Source organism: Ricinus communis, chromosome 1, assembly GCF_019578655.1.
Source record: "Ricinus communis isolate WT05 ecotype wild-type chromosome 1, ASM1957865v1, whole genome shotgun sequence".
In the NCBI taxonomy this organism is placed as follows: Eukaryota; Viridiplantae; Streptophyta; class Magnoliopsida; order Malpighiales; family Euphorbiaceae; genus Ricinus; species Ricinus communis.
This window is the reverse complement of record NC_063256.1, coordinates 10,758,092-10,774,301: the sequence shown is the minus strand read 5'-3', so window position 1 is coordinate 10,774,301 and position 16,210 is coordinate 10,758,092. Positions and strand designations below refer to the sequence as shown.

At 36.2% G+C, this 16,210-nt stretch overlaps 2 protein-coding genes and 1 long non-coding RNA gene across 11 annotated transcripts; 2 read left to right on the top strand and 1 right to left on the bottom strand.

The window, feature by feature from the left end:
* Positions 1-841: 841 nt before the first annotated feature.
* Positions 842-4,121, top strand: LOC8282122 (phospholipase A1 PLIP1, chloroplastic). The gene is made up of 5 exons (XM_015721888.2): positions 842-1,531; positions 2,074-2,583; positions 2,775-2,834; positions 2,962-3,378; positions 3,539-4,121. Exons 1-5 carry the CDS (start codon positions 842-844, stop codon positions 3,953-3,955), a joined length of 2,094 nt encoding a protein of 697 aa, XP_015577374.1. The 3' UTR covers positions 3,956-4,121.
* LOC125369503 lies at positions 1,419-5,032 on the bottom strand. 4 transcript variants are annotated; one of them, XR_007215245.1, is made up of 5 exons: positions 4,739-5,032; positions 2,186-4,660; positions 1,897-1,993; positions 1,743-1,777; positions 1,419-1,560 (listed from the first exon to the last, which is right to left on the bottom strand). It is a non-coding gene; the product is annotated as an uncharacterized LOC125369503 (long non-coding RNA). The 4 variants fall into 4 exon arrangements; XR_007215244.1 differs by lacking the exons at positions 1,743-1,777; positions 1,897-1,993 and having other exon boundaries at positions 1,425-1,560; positions 4,739-5,027; XR_007215251.1 differs by lacking the exon at positions 1,419-1,560 and having other exon boundaries at positions 1,567-1,993; positions 2,186-4,651; positions 4,739-5,030.
* An 849-nt stretch (positions 5,033-5,881) lies between these two features.
* Positions 5,882-14,810, top strand: LOC8282120. Of its 6 annotated transcripts, none has more exons than XM_015721883.3 (9): positions 5,883-6,951; positions 7,352-7,540; positions 8,335-8,427; positions 8,534-8,716; positions 8,832-8,934; positions 9,037-9,222; positions 10,126-12,578; positions 13,271-13,848; positions 14,205-14,352. In XM_015721883.3, exons 1-9 carry the CDS (start codon positions 6,739-6,741, stop codon positions 14,215-14,217), a joined length of 4,011 nt encoding a protein of 1,336 aa, XP_015577369.2. In that variant the 5' UTR covers positions 5,883-6,738; the 3' UTR covers positions 14,218-14,352. The 6 variants fall into 6 exon arrangements, 5 of the variants coding, with proteins under 5 accessions (XP_048233404.1, XP_015577370.2, XP_015577369.2 ...); XM_015721881.3 differs by having other exon boundaries at positions 5,884-6,951; positions 13,268-13,848; XM_015721882.3 differs by having other exon boundaries at positions 5,884-6,951; positions 13,268-13,848; positions 14,183-14,325.
* The last annotated feature ends 1,400 nt before the right edge of the window (positions 14,811-16,210 follow it).

Below are 16,210 nucleotides of genomic sequence, written 5' to 3'. Positions count from 1 at the left end.
TCAACCTCCACTTTAAATTCAATAATTTTCAAATTTCTCGTCAATCTCCAAGTTCTGATTTTTATTATAAATTTTCAATTTTCATTGTTAGAATGTCGCCTTGTGATCAACATGATCAGCTTTTAACATGAAGAGCTATATGAAAGACCAATATCTGCTTTATTTAAAGATGGAGATTTCGGTATGAATTGTTGTGTAAATGCAATGTAAACACTAGCATCTTTTCTGTTTTGTTTTAACTGTTTTTCGTTCTTTTCTTGGGTTCCCGTAGATTGGCATTTGGCAGGTGAATTTTATAATTGCTGGCATTTAGAAATAAACTCTCTTTCAGATTCTATAATTTCGTTATCCAAGGAGTAAGGAATCAAATAATCAAGTTAAAAGAATTGGTATAAAGAGTTGAATAAAATTACAGAAATCATCGACTACCAATGTCCTTCGCACATGCTGCCCACACCACTATGCTCATTGGTCAAACAACATTTGGATCAACCGTTGCTTACCATGGGTAATGGAGACATGGTCTCGAACATAACTATATGTCCTATCCTAAGTCCTCACGTCAAAACCAAATGACTCTTCAGTACCCTTTTTCACGCATTAACATCCCATTAAACTTGTAATTTGACAAGAACAAGAGATTTTGGCATCTTAATTGTTGTCGATGTTTTCAAGGGGCATAGTTCTCCCTCCCTAATGTTCTTATAAAAGTCTGTTATCCCTTGATCTAATCCCAGGAAATCTTCCAAACCATTGATAGGGAGGGAGAGACCCTCGAGGTCATTCCAAGCGGCAGAGACTCTTCACATAGAGTCACTGCAGGAACAATCTGTTACAAGCCATGGCAAGCACTTCTATGACAATCCCTTCATCCCCAGGAACCACGACTCCAAGAAATGTTTTCAAAGAACACAGTGGTCTTAGCCGTTCAAACTCTTCCAAAGATTTATGCAACCAAGGCATCCTCCAAAGATCGTTTTCAGAAAACCATCTTTGTTGCGCTGCTAACAGCATACGTGCCACAGGGGTGCAGCCTAAGCTAAAGAGCAGTCGTTCATTTGGGATTTTTCCATTCCAGATTTCTAGCTCCATAATCCCTAGCTCATTTGAGATAGTCCCTCACTCACTTCGAACATTGTTTGATCCAGAAACAAGCAAAGGCATGGAGCTAATGGAGAAAAATGATAAAGTCCCTGAAACTTCAGGGGAGGGCAATGAAGAAAAAGAAGTGAATAGAGCAAATTGGATGGAGAGACTACTGGAGATTAGGAGTCGCTGGAAGAATAGGCAGCAAAAAGAGGACATAGATGTAGATGACCTTTGTGATGTTGAAGAAAATGGAGACTGCAGCTGTTATGACGATGTGGATGGGTGCGTGGTGGATTACAACTTCGAAAAGGAAGGAGAAGAAACGAAATATGATCACAAAACATTTTCAAGATTTTTGGCTCATGTACCATGGTCCGATATCAAGCCAATCTCTAAGTTGGCTTTCTTGTGCAACATGGCTTATGTTATACCTGAGATTAAGGTATGCCTCTTTCTTCTCTTCATAATGTCCTGCAAATCCGCAAGTGAAGCTTTTATAAGTCAGTCTCTTATTTTCATAAGTATCAGGTGCGAGTTACCTTAATATTAGACCCATTATCTACTCTTCTTACATTCAAAAATACTGAAATCACACAAAATCTAATCAGTGACTGCATAGTCAAAATCTCAGGCTATTTATAGAGAGAATTCACCTTTCTCTGGAAACCGCTTTCTTTAGAAATTGTGCCTATATATGCATATGAAAATCAAGCATTGATTAGCTAATTGTAACACATTACTGCCTAACCGAGATTCAGATATTTGGCATACTTTTGGATTTGCTAAATTATGACATGCAAAACATACTTATCAGTCAGTGTAAGAAATCTCTTCTCTCTTCTCTCTTCTCATTCATTGTATGATCCAAACTCCAAAGAAAGCACAAAACTCTGTAGTTTTCCACCTACCCCAAAGAATAAAGACTTGAGCAGATACATATAGAAAATGCATCTAGTTTAACTAACTTCATCAATCAATTTGCAGGCCAAAGATTTGAGAAGATATTATGGCTTACAATTTGTAACATCCTCACTAGAAAAGAAAGCAGAGGCAGCTGCCACTAAAGCAAAACTCAATCAGGACTCCATGCATTTACCTGTTGTTTCTCTTACCAAATCCGATCTGGAGGAAACCAAGGACTCTGAGCAGAGGCTTGCAGTACGCTCATCTGTCTATGGGATTGCTGCTTCAGCAGCATCTTATGTCCAATCACGTGCAAAAGGCTATTCATCTTGTGGCTCTCAGGAGGAGTGTGACTGTTCAGATTCATATAGAAATGGGGTTCAACCAGATGAGGAGGGAGAGAGCTCACCCCGAGTATATAAATCAGAGGTGGCTGCAGTGGTTGCAGCATCAACAATGACTGCAGTGGTGGCAGCAGGGGAGAAGGAAAAACAGGAGGCAGCAACAGCCCTTCAATCACTTCATTCCTCACCTTGTGAATGGTTTATTTGTGACGATGTTAGCACATATACTCGCTGCTTTGTGATTCAGGTAATTCTTTCATTCACTGTCCATCTCATGTTATGCAAGATGAGACAGTATGTAGCATGTAGAAAATGGCTCCTCTAGGCTCTAGAAACAAATATACAATAAAATTGTTCACATTGGGCATAATTTTTAAAATCTTAAAGAAAGAAAGCAGTCTTTGAGGCGCCTAACATGTTAAATTTTTCAAAATGCAGGGATCCGACTCCCTGGCGTCCTGGCAAGCAAACCTATTCTTTGAACCTACTAAATTTGAGGTGAGCACTAACTGCAAATTCAGACAGCCCTAAATAGGACCTTCTAGAGTATATCTGTCTGGCAAACTAGAGAGCATGAGAGCTCGTGAGAACAAACAAATATTATGTATTTATTGTGTTATCACAGGGGACAGATGTGCTTGTTCACAGAGGAATTTATGAAGCAGCAAAAGGAATATATGAGCAGTTTATGCCAGAGATAGTAGAACACTTAAACAAACATGGAGAACGTGCAAAGCTTCAATTTACAGGCCATTCCCTTGGCGGTAGTCTCTCCCTTCTGGTCAACTTGATGCTACTGACTAGGAAGGTTGTCAAACCCTGTACTCTTCGACCAGTGGTCACTTTTGGCTCGCCATTTGTGTTCTGTGGAGGCCAAAAGATACTGAAGGATTTGGGGTTGGATGACAGTCATGTTCACTGTGTGATGATGCATAGAGATATTGTCCCAAGAGCTTTTTCCTGCAACTACCCCAACCATGTTGCACAAGTCCTCAAACGTTTAAATGGCTCCTTCAGATCACACCCTTGTCTAATAAAGAATGTAAGTATTGATTTACTCGGTCATTAAAACTTAGCATCCGTAGAAACGGACATTCAATGCGAGGCTCCAATTATCAAATTTATCATGCTTCATTCCATTATTTCAATACTGTAAACAGAGACTTGTTCAAATTCTTACTTTCTCTTGTATTTCTATTCAGAAACTCTTGTACACTCCACTTGGTAAAATATTTATCCTCCAACCTGACGAGAAATCATCTCCTCCACACCCTTTCCTCCCTGCTGGTGGTGCTCTCTATGAGTTAGACAAGAAACAACACGGCTACTCTCCAAGCGTACTAAATGCATTCCTCAACTGTCCACACCCATTGGAAACTCTTAGTGATCCTTCAGCTTATGGTTCAGAAGGTACAATCTTAAGAGATCATGATTCAAGCAACTACTTGAAGGCTGTGAATAGTGTTCTAAGACAAAATACAAAAGCTCTTGTTCTCAAAGCAAGAAAAGAAAGAAGTTTGATCTGGCCTCTGCTCGCTTCACCGTCACCGCATTCATGGAACAACGAAAACAATTTAGAGAGCAGTACATTAGTGGCCAAGAAAGTAATGACTGTGTGAAGTGAAGTCTCTAACCAATGTATAAATATGACCTAGAATCAAGAGAGTTGATGTACATAAGTAAATGTTATAAACAAATTTAACTCTTAAATCTGTATTTGTAGCTGTTATTCAACACTACATACACATCAAAATAAAGACCAAATATCTCTAGCTGCAAGAAAAATTTCGTTATTTTTTCAATTGTACAACTACAGCTACAGAGTTAGACTCACCCTTAACAAATGCCTACTGTTCTATAATTGTATGAATTTACTAATATTTAATAGCAGAAACGGATTAAGGAATCAATAAAAAAAAAAAAACTTCCTCTTAAATAAGAACCGATGAGAAGCAAAAATCTTACAAAGTCTACAGAAAATTATAGATGCATGTATCACATATAAAAAAAGATTAATTCATATGCCTATTAAACCAAATTTCACCGTCTCATCTTCTTTTCCTCATTCCGTTCATTCTCCATCCGCCAACAAGATCTCTGATCACCTCGATCATGCATACACTTACATGCATCTCTGTACCCACAACGACCAGTTTGCATATATCAGGCTGATAATCAACCCTAGATGTTACCCTAACATGAGCACAAGCCCTTTGTGGTCCATGAAGGCTATCGCTTGCTTTATAATCACTATTATACCTTTTTATACAAATTTCAGTTTCTAGAGCTGCCGTTGCGCTGCTATCATGATGAAACTGAATTTCCTTTCAAGACATAAATTGAAAGATTGTTCCATCAGATTTAACTTATGAATTCTTGAAAAAAAAAAAAAAAAAGCTTACCGTCAAAATTTTAGGATCTTTTCTGATTGTAAATCAAACAAGATTCGGTTTTTGAATCCTCGCCTTCGTCTTCTTCTTCATGAACCCTTCTTTTCCTAATGTTTTTGCGTTTGATGTGCTTGACGCGAACAGACTCCTCCATTGATTGCACCTCCTTGAACGTTTTGTTTTGGTTTCTTCTTTTGAATGTTGTATTTAAGGAATCGTCCAATCCAAATTGGAGTTGTTGGATCCGGTTTTAAGTCAGTTTTATTCATGAAATCCAAACAATCGGGCCTAAGACCAATCCAATCCAGCCAACGTTTAAAGTCACTGGCCCGTTAGTTTGTTTCTCAAATTCCTTACTTCTTTTTCTCTTTTTTTCTTTTTAAAGTAATTATTAAATACTTTTACCTCACATATCTTTTGACACGTACATCGTGCGGACAATTGCTGTTAATTTAGTTATAAATATTTTCTAATCTAAAAAATTTAAACTGCATTTTTTATTTAAATAATTTATATATATACAACTTAATTAGAAATTTACGAGATGGAAATTTCAATTTCAAATTTAATAATTCATACTTCTTCTTTAGTATTGCTAATTACTATATTGATTATATTATAAAATAATAAAATGTGATTAATTTATTATTTGTAGAATTAGAATTAGAAATAATCATGATAGTTATATTTATATAAATAAAAAAAATAGTAAACATACTTAAATTATATATCATTATTATATTATCTATCAAATGTCTTTCCTATTACTTTATTTTTTATTTTAATTTTTAAATCATTACATAGTATGTTACTAAATGATTTATTAATATATATTTACAAGCTAATCAATCAATGTAGTTAGTCTTTTTATATTTTTCTTTTGAGCTTTTGTCTTCACATTTTAATGGTCAGCAAAATAAAATAATTTTGGGTTTGAAAATTTCAGAAACCATTAATTTTTACAGAAGTTATTAGGTAATTTACATATAAATGACTACTTTATTATATAATTCATAAATCTCATTTCATTTTTATTTTTTCAAATAAAGTATTAAAAAAATTTAAAACTAAAATTACCATAATGTTTTTAATTTTCATTCCTCATTTTTCTACCAGTAAATTGAGTTTTGGAAAGAAGAAAAAAGAAAAGAATTCCATTGCAAAGACTCCTTCCGAATGCCCAAAAGAATTGCCTCAACGTCAAAGCCAATGTGTACAGGCACTCACTAAACTCCAGAATCCACAATTCTCATAGCCAAACACACCTCTATCTCGCTCTCTCTCATTCTTTTGTATCCTAAAAGAAAAAACCTAATAAACCATTGATCACCACCATCCCTCTTCTTCTTCTTCTTCTTTTCTTCTTCTTCTTCTCTCTACACCATTTCAATATTTTAATGCTTCAATATTCTATTGATTCGCCGACAAGTCGCCATTTTCCCAGGAATTGATTGAAAGTATTTCCCTCTTAGGGTTTTGATAATCTGACCCCCACCCCTCACCTCTCATTTCTGTCACTAATTTGGTCCCTTTAGGGTTTTCTAATCTTTGATTTCTAGGGTGCTATCTTTTTTTCTTTTTGTTTATATTGTCCTTCTTCTTTTAATAGATTCATTCATTGCTTTAATACCACAACAATCTAGCAAACCGGATACTTCTAAAAATTTTTGGAAATTGAAGTGCCTTTTTTGTTTTTGAATTTTCTTACTTGTTATATTTGTTTGACCAAACCCCAAATTTTTTTTTAAGAAATTACCTTACTTGCCATTTGAATACTGAAAAGATTTTAAGCAATTTGAGGCTTTGTTAATTGCAAAAATTCCTTCTTCAGGAACAGATTCACCTGACTAATGAACTAGTTAATTTCTTCTTTTTTTTCCTGTTGTTGTATTGTAACCTTTCTCTTTTTAATGCATCTGTGCTATTCTTTTACGGGGTGAGATTTTGGTTTTGGGTATTAGTAATTTGCATAAAAAGCAATAGAAAAGAAGCAGAAGGGACCTAAAGATTGCATGGGCGAGCATGAGAGAGTATTGCCAAATGGCCTATTGCCTAATGAAGCAGCCTCTGTGATCAGAGTGCTTGACTCAGAGCGATGGGCAAAGGCTGAAGAGCGAACTGCCGAGCTTATTGACTGCATTAAGCCCAATGAGCCCTCCGAAAGGCGTAGAAATGCTGTTGCTGATTATGTGGAGCGGCTTATTACAAAATGTTTTCCTTGCCGGGTACACTGCAAATGTGTCTACTTTTGTTGCTTAGCTTACATAGTGTAATGAAGCATGATTATGTAGTTATTGACATGGAAAATAGATAGGTTTTTGATTTCTGATAGTATATATTCTATGAATGATTGTGTCGGTCCAACTAAAAAATATCTCATTTCTGATTGGCGTGGGTCATGTGTAAGTGAAGTAAGCACATGTGCTTGGTGGAAGCAAATAGAAATGGGAATTGTACGTAATATGCATTGACACCATTTGATGGATATGCATATGCTGGTTTAGTATTAGCATTGTCCTGAAGAGGATATGCATATGCTGTAGCTCTTTCAGTTTTTTTTCCCCCAATTTTGCAGAAGTATTTGCTTCTTAACATGTTATTATTCATGATTGTTATTGTTTACAGGTGTTTACTTTTGGGTCTGTACCGCTCAAGACTTATTTGCCAGATGGAGACATCGACTTAACAGCCTTCAGTGAGGGTCAATCTATGAAAGAGACCTGGGCTCATCAGGTTCGTGATGTGCTGGAGAATGAAGAGAAGAACGAGAATGCTGAATTCCGTGTGAAAGAGGTTCAGTACATTCAGGCAGAAGTAGGTCCCTTCTGTTACTCATTACAGATTTCTTATAGTCTTCTTCTCGCTTTCTTCATTTTTTTTCGCCTTTAAAAACTTTTAATTAATTTCAATATGTTATCCAACTGGAAATTGTCTGCTTTGGCTAGAAAAAAAAATGAGAGAGAGAGAGAACTTAAGAAAAGATGAGAGAGAATGATATAGGTTCTTGTGAACAATCACTATAACGGGTACATAACTAGTGAGCTGATCTTTATACAGAAGAATCCAAGAATCAATTAGCTAATAGGATAATGTGACGTAATTCATCCCTCTAACAGAATTGCAATGGAAAAGTAACAGGAAAGCTAACATTATATCCAATGACTATAAGCCACTTATGCATTCATTAATCAATATATTCTCCACAAAATCATATGGGTAAGGGAAAGCTATCCACTTACCTTGCAAGATGCTGCAGAAGTGCCTCACATAAGCACTGAATAGGCATAGGCAGGTTTCTGGACCGAGTTGCTAAGTGGCTAGACGCTTGAGGCGCTTGCCTCATTCTCTTGACTTCCATTCTTTAATTGGTTATTTGTTTTGAATTCTGAGCAGCCACTTATTGTTATTAAATTTTAACATAGTTTTATTTTCAAAGTACTTATTGTGATAGTCTTTTATTTGGTAAGAAGCTTGCACTGAGAGTTTTCTACCATAAATGATAACCTGTGGATGTCAATCAATTTTTTTGAAACAGCTTTCATTCTTGTGTTATACAGTGTAAAGTCTTATGATAGGTCTGATGTCCTTTTATTTGAATGTACATACAGGTGAAGATAATAAAGTGTCTTGTGGAAAATATTGTGGTGGACATATCTTTCGATCAGCTTGGTGGGCTATGTACCCTTTGTTTCCTTGAGGAGGTTAGTAGTGTGTTGGGTAAATATCTCACAGTATCTCTGACTAGGAAGCTACAACATATGTTAAAATTTCTATTGTGTGAGACAATTTGATTATTTGCTTGTGTAGGTTGATCATTTGATAAATCAAGACCATTTATTCAAGAAGAGCATTATATTGATAAAGGCATGGTGTTATTATGAGAGCCGTATCTTGGGTGCTCACCATGGGTTGATTTCCACTTATGCTCTGGAAACCTTAGTTCTCTATATATTTCATGTTTTCAACAATTCATTTGCTGGACCCCTTGAGGTGGCTTTTCATACATTGAACTTTTTATGTTGCTGTATTCCTTCTTCTTCCTCTTCTTTTTTTTTTTTTTTTTTTTTTTCCATTTATCTGATTTTATTGTTTACTGCATGTCTAGGTCCTATATCGTTTTCTCGAGTTCTTCAGTAAGTTTGATTGGGACAATTTTTGTGTTAGCCTCTGGGGTCCTGTGCCCATTAGTTCACTACCAGATGTAACAGGTATATATCTAATTGCTCCAAGACTTTTATTTTAATGTTTCAGCTTTCAGAAAGTGTTTTTCCTGTTAACAAGTAGCAACTATTTTATGAAATGCTTTGCAGCGGAACCTCCTCGAAAGGACGGTGGAGAGTTACTGCTTAGCAAGTTATTTCTCAAAGCCTGCGGCGCAGTATATGCTGTTTCTCCTGGTGGCCCAGAAAGTCAAGGACAAACTTTCACATCCAAACACTTCAATGTCATTGATCCTTTGCGTGTAAACAACAACCTTGGTCGTAGTGTGAGTAAAGGTATTTAAATAGAACGATGGTGGTTTATATCCATGTGTCTTTTAACTATTGTCTTCAATGCCTTTATGAATTTGCAATATGAAGTAATATACGTGAACAAAATGGATTTGGAAAAAGAAAACTAAAAAAAAAAAAAAGCAAATGCGTTAATATTTGAGGGATAAGCCTTCTCTCTGCTTTGCAGATAGGTGTCTTAGGTCGTTTAGCTTAGTCATCATCTTGCTAATGCTTTGATTCATTGATTTTGTTGTCTCATAAAATCATTTCTCTTATTTGTTACATGGGTTGCACCTCCTGGCTGCACATTTATCAAGTTGTTCAAATCTGTTCAGAAAAGGGTCAAGGAGAAAGATGGCTGAATAATTAATTTTACAATTACAATTACTATTTCTGTTTTTCTTTTGTATCCTGCATTAGGGTTTCAGTAGTAGGATTTTTTAAGGACTCTTTTGTCTACTATAGCTTAATTTTGTTTCTAACCATGGAAAGTGATTGTGTTCCATTATTCACTTTGTGAACACCTACTTACACATGTATGTAATGGAAAGACGTTAGATAATTCATGTATTTAGGTTATTTTGTGGTAGTTGCATTATTAAGAAAATACTATATTGGATCAAAATAATAAGCTATGGATTAAGAGAATGCTTACCGAACTGGAGAAAAAAGTTATGTGAGAATGGAGCATTTTTTTCCTTTTCTTGGAGCAATATCACTTGAGTAGTTAACTCCTGAGGTATATATTACTGGAGTCAAGTTTTTTGAAGCAAACAACAAATTTCTTTCATAAATGCTTAAAGCTGTTAAGAGTGCTCATGCCCTTTCCCTCTCAGTTTGAACTCATGCTAATCATTTTGTATCATTAGTAATTTTATACTCTTTATGTAATGCATAATTTTCCAGGCAACTTCTTTAGGATACGTAGTGCATTTGCATTTGGTGCTAAAAGGCTGGCAAGGTTACTTGATTGCCCAAAAGAAGACATACATTTTGAAGTAAATCAATTCTTTATGAACACCTGGGATAGACATGGTAGTGGACTGCGTCCTGATGCTCCAAAGAATGATTTATGGCGCTTGAGATTGCCAGCTCCTGATGTATCACATGGATCTGATCATCACAATAGCAATTCAAACAGCAAAACTTCTGCTCGTGAAGCTCAAGTTGATGTGGCTCCTGGTGCACGTACAGTTCCCTCTCAATCTGGTAATTCCCTCTTAGAAAGCTCATCGAGAAGTAGTGAAGTTGCTGCAGTTTCTCATAGTCAAAGCCAAAAGACTTATGTTAACCCTAATAATACAAGGACGTCTGATCAACCTAGAAGGGAAAAAAGCAGTTCCAATTATGGCTCGCATGCTGAGAAAAATCTAAGAATATCTAAACCTGATAACTTGGTCAGTGACCTCCAGGGAAGGTATCCTTTGGCAAGAACGCGTTCTAGTCCCGCACTTACAGAGACATATGGTGAAGTTCCATTTCAGGGTAGGCGTAACAGAGCCCAAGAAACTGGAAAAGGCCAGACCTCATCTGCTAGGTTGGATAACAACCGGAGGAAAAATGTGGAATCTGATACCTTGGGAAGCCATGGTCTTAGATCTTCAACTGATGATCCTTCATCCATTAGACATATCTCATCCCGTCAAAACCCTGGTACAACTGCTGCTGATACAAACAGTGTTTCAAACAGTTACCATGATGATTCTGGCATGGTTGGTACTGGTGAAGAATTTGCTTCTGTCCTTGGGGCACAGCACATGCATCAGGAAGATCAAGATTTTGTGAACATGATAGCATCTTCTGCAGGTCTTGGTTTTAATGGACAAGTTCACCTTCCGCCAAATTTAGCATCAAATCACATACCTTTTCCAATCTCACCTTCTGTTCTAGCATCAATGGAATATGCGCCCCAGAGAAATTTGGGTGGAATGCTACCTGCAAATATACCATTGATGGACAACCCATGGGGCACAAATATGCACTTTCCTCATTATTTTCCTGGCATAGGGTTGACCTCCAATACAGAAGATTCTGTTGAACCTCGGAATGAGCATTTTGGTTCCTTGGATATGAATGCCATTGAGGCTGATCGTGATTTCTGGCATGAGCCAGAGAGGAGCTCCCCCAGTGGGATTGATCTTGACAATGGAAGCTTTGAAATGCATCAATCGGATGATAAGCAGCAATCTACTTCAGCTAGTTATAACTTCGCTCCTTCATCCCTAATAAGTGGCTCTGCTAGCTCTTTGAGAGTTCAACAGAAGTTCTCCAAAGAATCTCGAGGGTCAGTGAGGGAAGATCATCTAGATGCTTTCCCTTATCAAGAAAGCAGAGGCACTGAAGTTTCCTTTGATGACAGAGTTGCGGGTTCAAGGTCCTTTCCTACTGTGAATACTAGCTCTCTGAGAAGTAAAACCTCTTCTGAGAGTTCGTGGGAGGGATCACCTGCAAAGGCATCAAAATCAACAAGGGAAAAGAGAAATAGGAAAACAGCTTCTTCTACAGTTCCATCTGCTGTTTATGGTAAAGGTAAGAATGTTTCTGAACATTCCTCCAACCAGGGAGATGATGAAACTAAAGAATGGAATCCACCGTCCACTATCAGCCCTGAAATAATAGAAAGAAGCATAGGACTTCAATCTGCTTCTGCTGTGCATGTTCCAAGGCATCAGATTCCTGGATTTGAAACAGCACAGACGAGTGGATCTGAGTCATTGCTCTCTATGGCTCCTGTGCTCTTGGGACCTGGTTCAAGGCAAAGAACTACAGATAGTTCAGGGCTTGTTCCATTTGCATTTTATCCCACAGGGCCACCAGTTCCATTTGTTACAATGCTTCCAGTTTACAACTTTCCTTCTGAGGCAGGAACTTCTGAGGCATCAACAAGTCAATTCAGTGTTGAGGAGGGCGCAGATAACAGCGATTCTGGTCAGAACTTTGATTCATCGGATGGAATTGATCAATCTGAGGTTTTAAGTACTAATTCTATGATAAGGACTGCTTCTATTGAGCCATTGGAGCACAAAACCGACATTCTAAATAGTGATTTTGCTAGCCACTGGCAGAATTTGCAATATGGGCGCTTTTGCCAAAACTCCCGGTTCAATTCGCCAATGGTTTGTCCTTCACCTCTTATGGTGCCACCGGTATATTTACAAGGTCGTATCCCATGGGATGGTCCTGGAAGACCTCTGTTAACCAATATGAATATTTTCTCTCAGCTTGTGAATTATGGACCTCGTCTCGTTCCTGTGGCTCCTCTACAGTCTGTCTCTAATCGACCTGCTGGTGTTTACCAACATTATGTTGATGAAATACCAAGATATCGCAGTGGGACAGGGACCTACCTGCCAAGTCCTGTAAGATAATTCTCTATACCTAACTTCTCCTTTGTTGTTTCCTTGCTTTCATTTTTAGTTTATTGTGTTTTTAATATGCATGATCTAGAAAAGTATTTCATTCTGTTTGTAGTAGAGTTATTTTAACTTTTCATGTGTGTTTGAGATTTATTTTACATGTTTCTTACCACGCCGTTGACCTCTGCACATCTTGCGGTCCACTAGTTGTAAATTCTCTCCCGAGGTTTTTCTGTGCATACTCTCACTCTGCTGTTGTTTTGTTTGTTAGTTTCAGTTTAATAGATGGATAATATTTAATGGGCAACTTTATTTTCAGTTCCACAGATGGATAATATGAAAATGGGCTACTTTAAATGTTGAAGGAATAGAGATATGCCTTTATTTTTATTGTTTATGTCGTTTGATGACATATGCACAAGGAAAGGATTATACCAGCTACTCTTCTCAATCCCCTGCATGCCTGTCTGGAGGAGGACATGCCTTTTTATAGTCTTTTAGTTTGGGCTTCTAGGAAGTGAAGCCTGAAAATAGTAATTTTCTCCAGCAATTTTACAAGAGCTTGCCTTTTTTCTTGTTTATTGCAGCTAAAAGAATTGGTTTCATCAGTGAACTCCTAGGTTTTTTTGTTGCTGATAGTGTAGACCTTCTCTCACATGATGTTCTTATTATTATTTCATTATCTATTTTAGAAGGTTTCTATTCGTGACCGACATACTTCAAATACTAGAAAGGGAAATTACAGTTATGATAGAAATGACCACCATGGCGATAGGGAAGGGAACTGGCATGTGAATCCAAAGCCTCGAGCCGCTGGGCGACCAAGCCGTGGTCAAGCTGAGAAGTTAAGTTCAAGGCTTGACCGCTTGGCTGCAAATGAAAGCCGTACTGATAGAACATGGGGCTCTCATAATAGACATGATACATTCTCTTCATACCAGTCTCAAAATGGTCCAAACCGTCAGAACTCACAGAGTGGTTCTACTATGGCATATGGCATGTATCCAGTAAATCCTGGGGGAGTTTCTTCAAATGGGCCTAACTTTCCACCCGTTCTCATGTTGTATCCTTATGATCAGAGTGCTGGTTTTGGCAATCCTGCAGAACAACTTGAGTTTGGATCTCTAGGGCCAGTGGGTTTCTCAGGTGTAAATGAGCTGTCACATTCAAATGAAGGAAGTCGATCGAGTGGGGGATTTGAGGACCAAAGATTTCATGGAAGCTCTGGCCAACGGTCTTCACCGGATCAACCTTCTTCACCTCATTTCCAGAGGTAGTCATCATTCTGTCTGTTAAGTGCAAGGTTTCGGTGGGCCTGAGCCAGGTTGCTTTGTGGATAAGTGGCAGTACTTAGAATATAATACTTAAGAGGTAGAAATACAGTTCTATATAATGAAAAATTTGATTTCTGCCTTCTGTTCAATTATAATATACTTATATGTGATGTTCTGAAATGCAGCCGTCATGATATAATAGTCCTGTAGTCCCCGTACTTTGACGGGGATATCATTAATGAGTATAAACTTTTGCGCCAAGTTTTTGTCGATTTATTGTTTGTTATTTCGCTGAATTGTTTTGTGATGATTTTTTATTTACTATCTTAACAGGGACATTTGATTTCATTGCTAGATCGGCAGGCTAAAGGAATTATACAGTGAAGGACGACGATTTCCCACCTCTTGTATCTCTGAACCATCCACTCTATGATGATTGATACTATGATGAGAAACCCTCCAGTACCAGGCCATTGTGATCTCCACCCAATTTATGAAGAAGTCGACTGGGAATAATATGACACTCATCTGGAAGGTCATCCATTCTTGCTGGCTCAAGCTTGTTTGTACACTATAATCCGTTCATAACCTGTTTACATGGATGTAGCAGCAGATCATCAGCAAAGGGGGGCATGTAGGTCTCAGCGGCTAGTTTTTAGTATAGGGTTCAAACACAATGTAACTCCACTGATGTAGAAGCTTGCAGGTTTAGAATCTAGGATTTTACAATGTCATACATTTATTTCTCAGAATTTTGTTCCACAGTGGGTTAGGGATTTTGATGCACAAGCTCAGTTTAGAGCTTTTATGAACACTTGCTTAAAGAAAAAAGGTCAACATTTGTAGTAATACCCCCCTCCCAAGATGGATGAAAGAGAACCTTCTTTTCTTATAGCCGGGAAGAAGGATTGGAATTACAAATATCAAGTGCTCTTTTCTGTTCAATAATTTTTTTCTATTATATCACTGTGCATGATGTTGAAAACCAGTCTCACTTCCTAGAATTCTAGCCACGGTCATGACACAGGAACCTGATTCGTCAAATACAAGAAAAACATGAGTTAGGGTTGAGCCTTAGCAGGTTTAGGTCAGTAAACGGGTTGATCTATTTATAATATGGCTTAAAATGAGTCGTGTAACGGGATGATTCGCAAATTTATTGTAACCCGTTAAATTTCTAATATTTTGTTGGATCGTGTTAATTTAACTCAATTCATTTATAATCTGTAAATTTTAAAAAATAAAAAATAAAAAAATCATATATAAAAATAAAAGTAAATAAAAATAAAATGGCTAAAAAATAAAATATAACAAATAAAATCTAATTAGTATGATTATCCTAATAAATTTTTTACTAATTTTCTTTTGTGTCACTTTTCTCACAAAAAAAAAAAATAAAACACTAACAAAATAATTTGATACTATTAATATGAATCTTAAAGAGGTCTTTTATATCTGAAAATTTTATTTATGATTTGATATTGTCTCTGTTGATTTGAAAAAATATAACTTTTTGCATGTTAAATAGATTAAATTTTAAGTCATTTGTATAATAGGTTAGCGAGTTGTGTCTGGTTTATGATCTATATACGACTCATTTAAATAAATATAGTAAGCGTGTTGTATTTGTATTAACGCTCCTAATTCTAACTATTAAAAGTCTGCACTCTTCTTCTATAGTACCCAAACCTGTCTTGAAGAACCAGTTTAAAAAATTATTTAAAATAAAGCCAGTAAAAAGAAGGGAAAGTGCTAAGAATAATTTTTGGGATGTCAAGAGTTGTCTTTTTTTATTTTGTCATCAGAGAAAAATGATGAGATCTTAGAAATATTTTAAAATTAACAAAAATAATATCATTTTTATTATAAAGATTTTATTTTTAAAAAATATAACTTTTTATTTTAAAATGTAGTATGATTATTTTTCGATAATTTTTTTTATTTTTTATTATTTTATATAAACATAATTAAAAGAATAAAGAATTTAAAATCGTAATTTTAAAAAATTAAAAGATAGTATTTTTAATATTTTAATATAATAAAACTAAAAAAATATAAAAATGAAAAGAATAAGTATTTTTATTATTTTTTTCAAAAATGAACTAGCATTAATATGGCCGAAAGGCCCAAAGCCATACAAACAGGAGACACTCAATACATGATTATCCTAATAAGATCCTAAACTTAAAATCCCAAATGGATGAAAGGGCTTTTGATAAAACCTGTTGAAAGGCAGGCCTATAGTCCAAATCATTGTCGGCTCAATGGCCTACAAACCAAAAAACACAATTATTTTAATATGGACCCTCTCCATCATTATTTTAATTTTATTCACTGAAGTCCATAAATACTTGTGGCGGT

Bases quoted from the DNA above. Each gene is read 5' to 3' on its own strand.
- LOC8282122 (XM_015721888.2), top strand. From the start codon at position 842: ATGGCAAGCACTTCTATGACAATCCCTTCATCCCCAGGAACCACGACT. The intron at 2,584-2,774 runs GTAATTCTTTCA...TTCAAAATGCAG, and splicing joins CTCGCTGCTTTGTGATTCAG to GGATCCGACTCCCTGGCGTC. The intron at 3,379-3,538 runs GTAAGTATTGAT...ATTTCTATTCAG, and splicing joins ACCCTTGTCTAATAAAGAAT to AAACTCTTGTACACTCCACT.
- LOC8282120 (XM_015721881.3), top strand. From the start codon at position 6,739: ATGGGCGAGCATGAGAGAGTATTGCCAAATGGCCTATTGCCTAATGAA. The intron at 6,952-7,351 runs GTACACTGCAAA...TATTGTTTACAG, and splicing joins CAAAATGTTTTCCTTGCCGG to GTGTTTACTTTTGGGTCTGT. The intron at 9,223-10,125 runs GTATTTAAATAG...ATAATTTTCCAG, and splicing joins TGGTCGTAGTGTGAGTAAAG to GCAACTTCTTTAGGATACGT.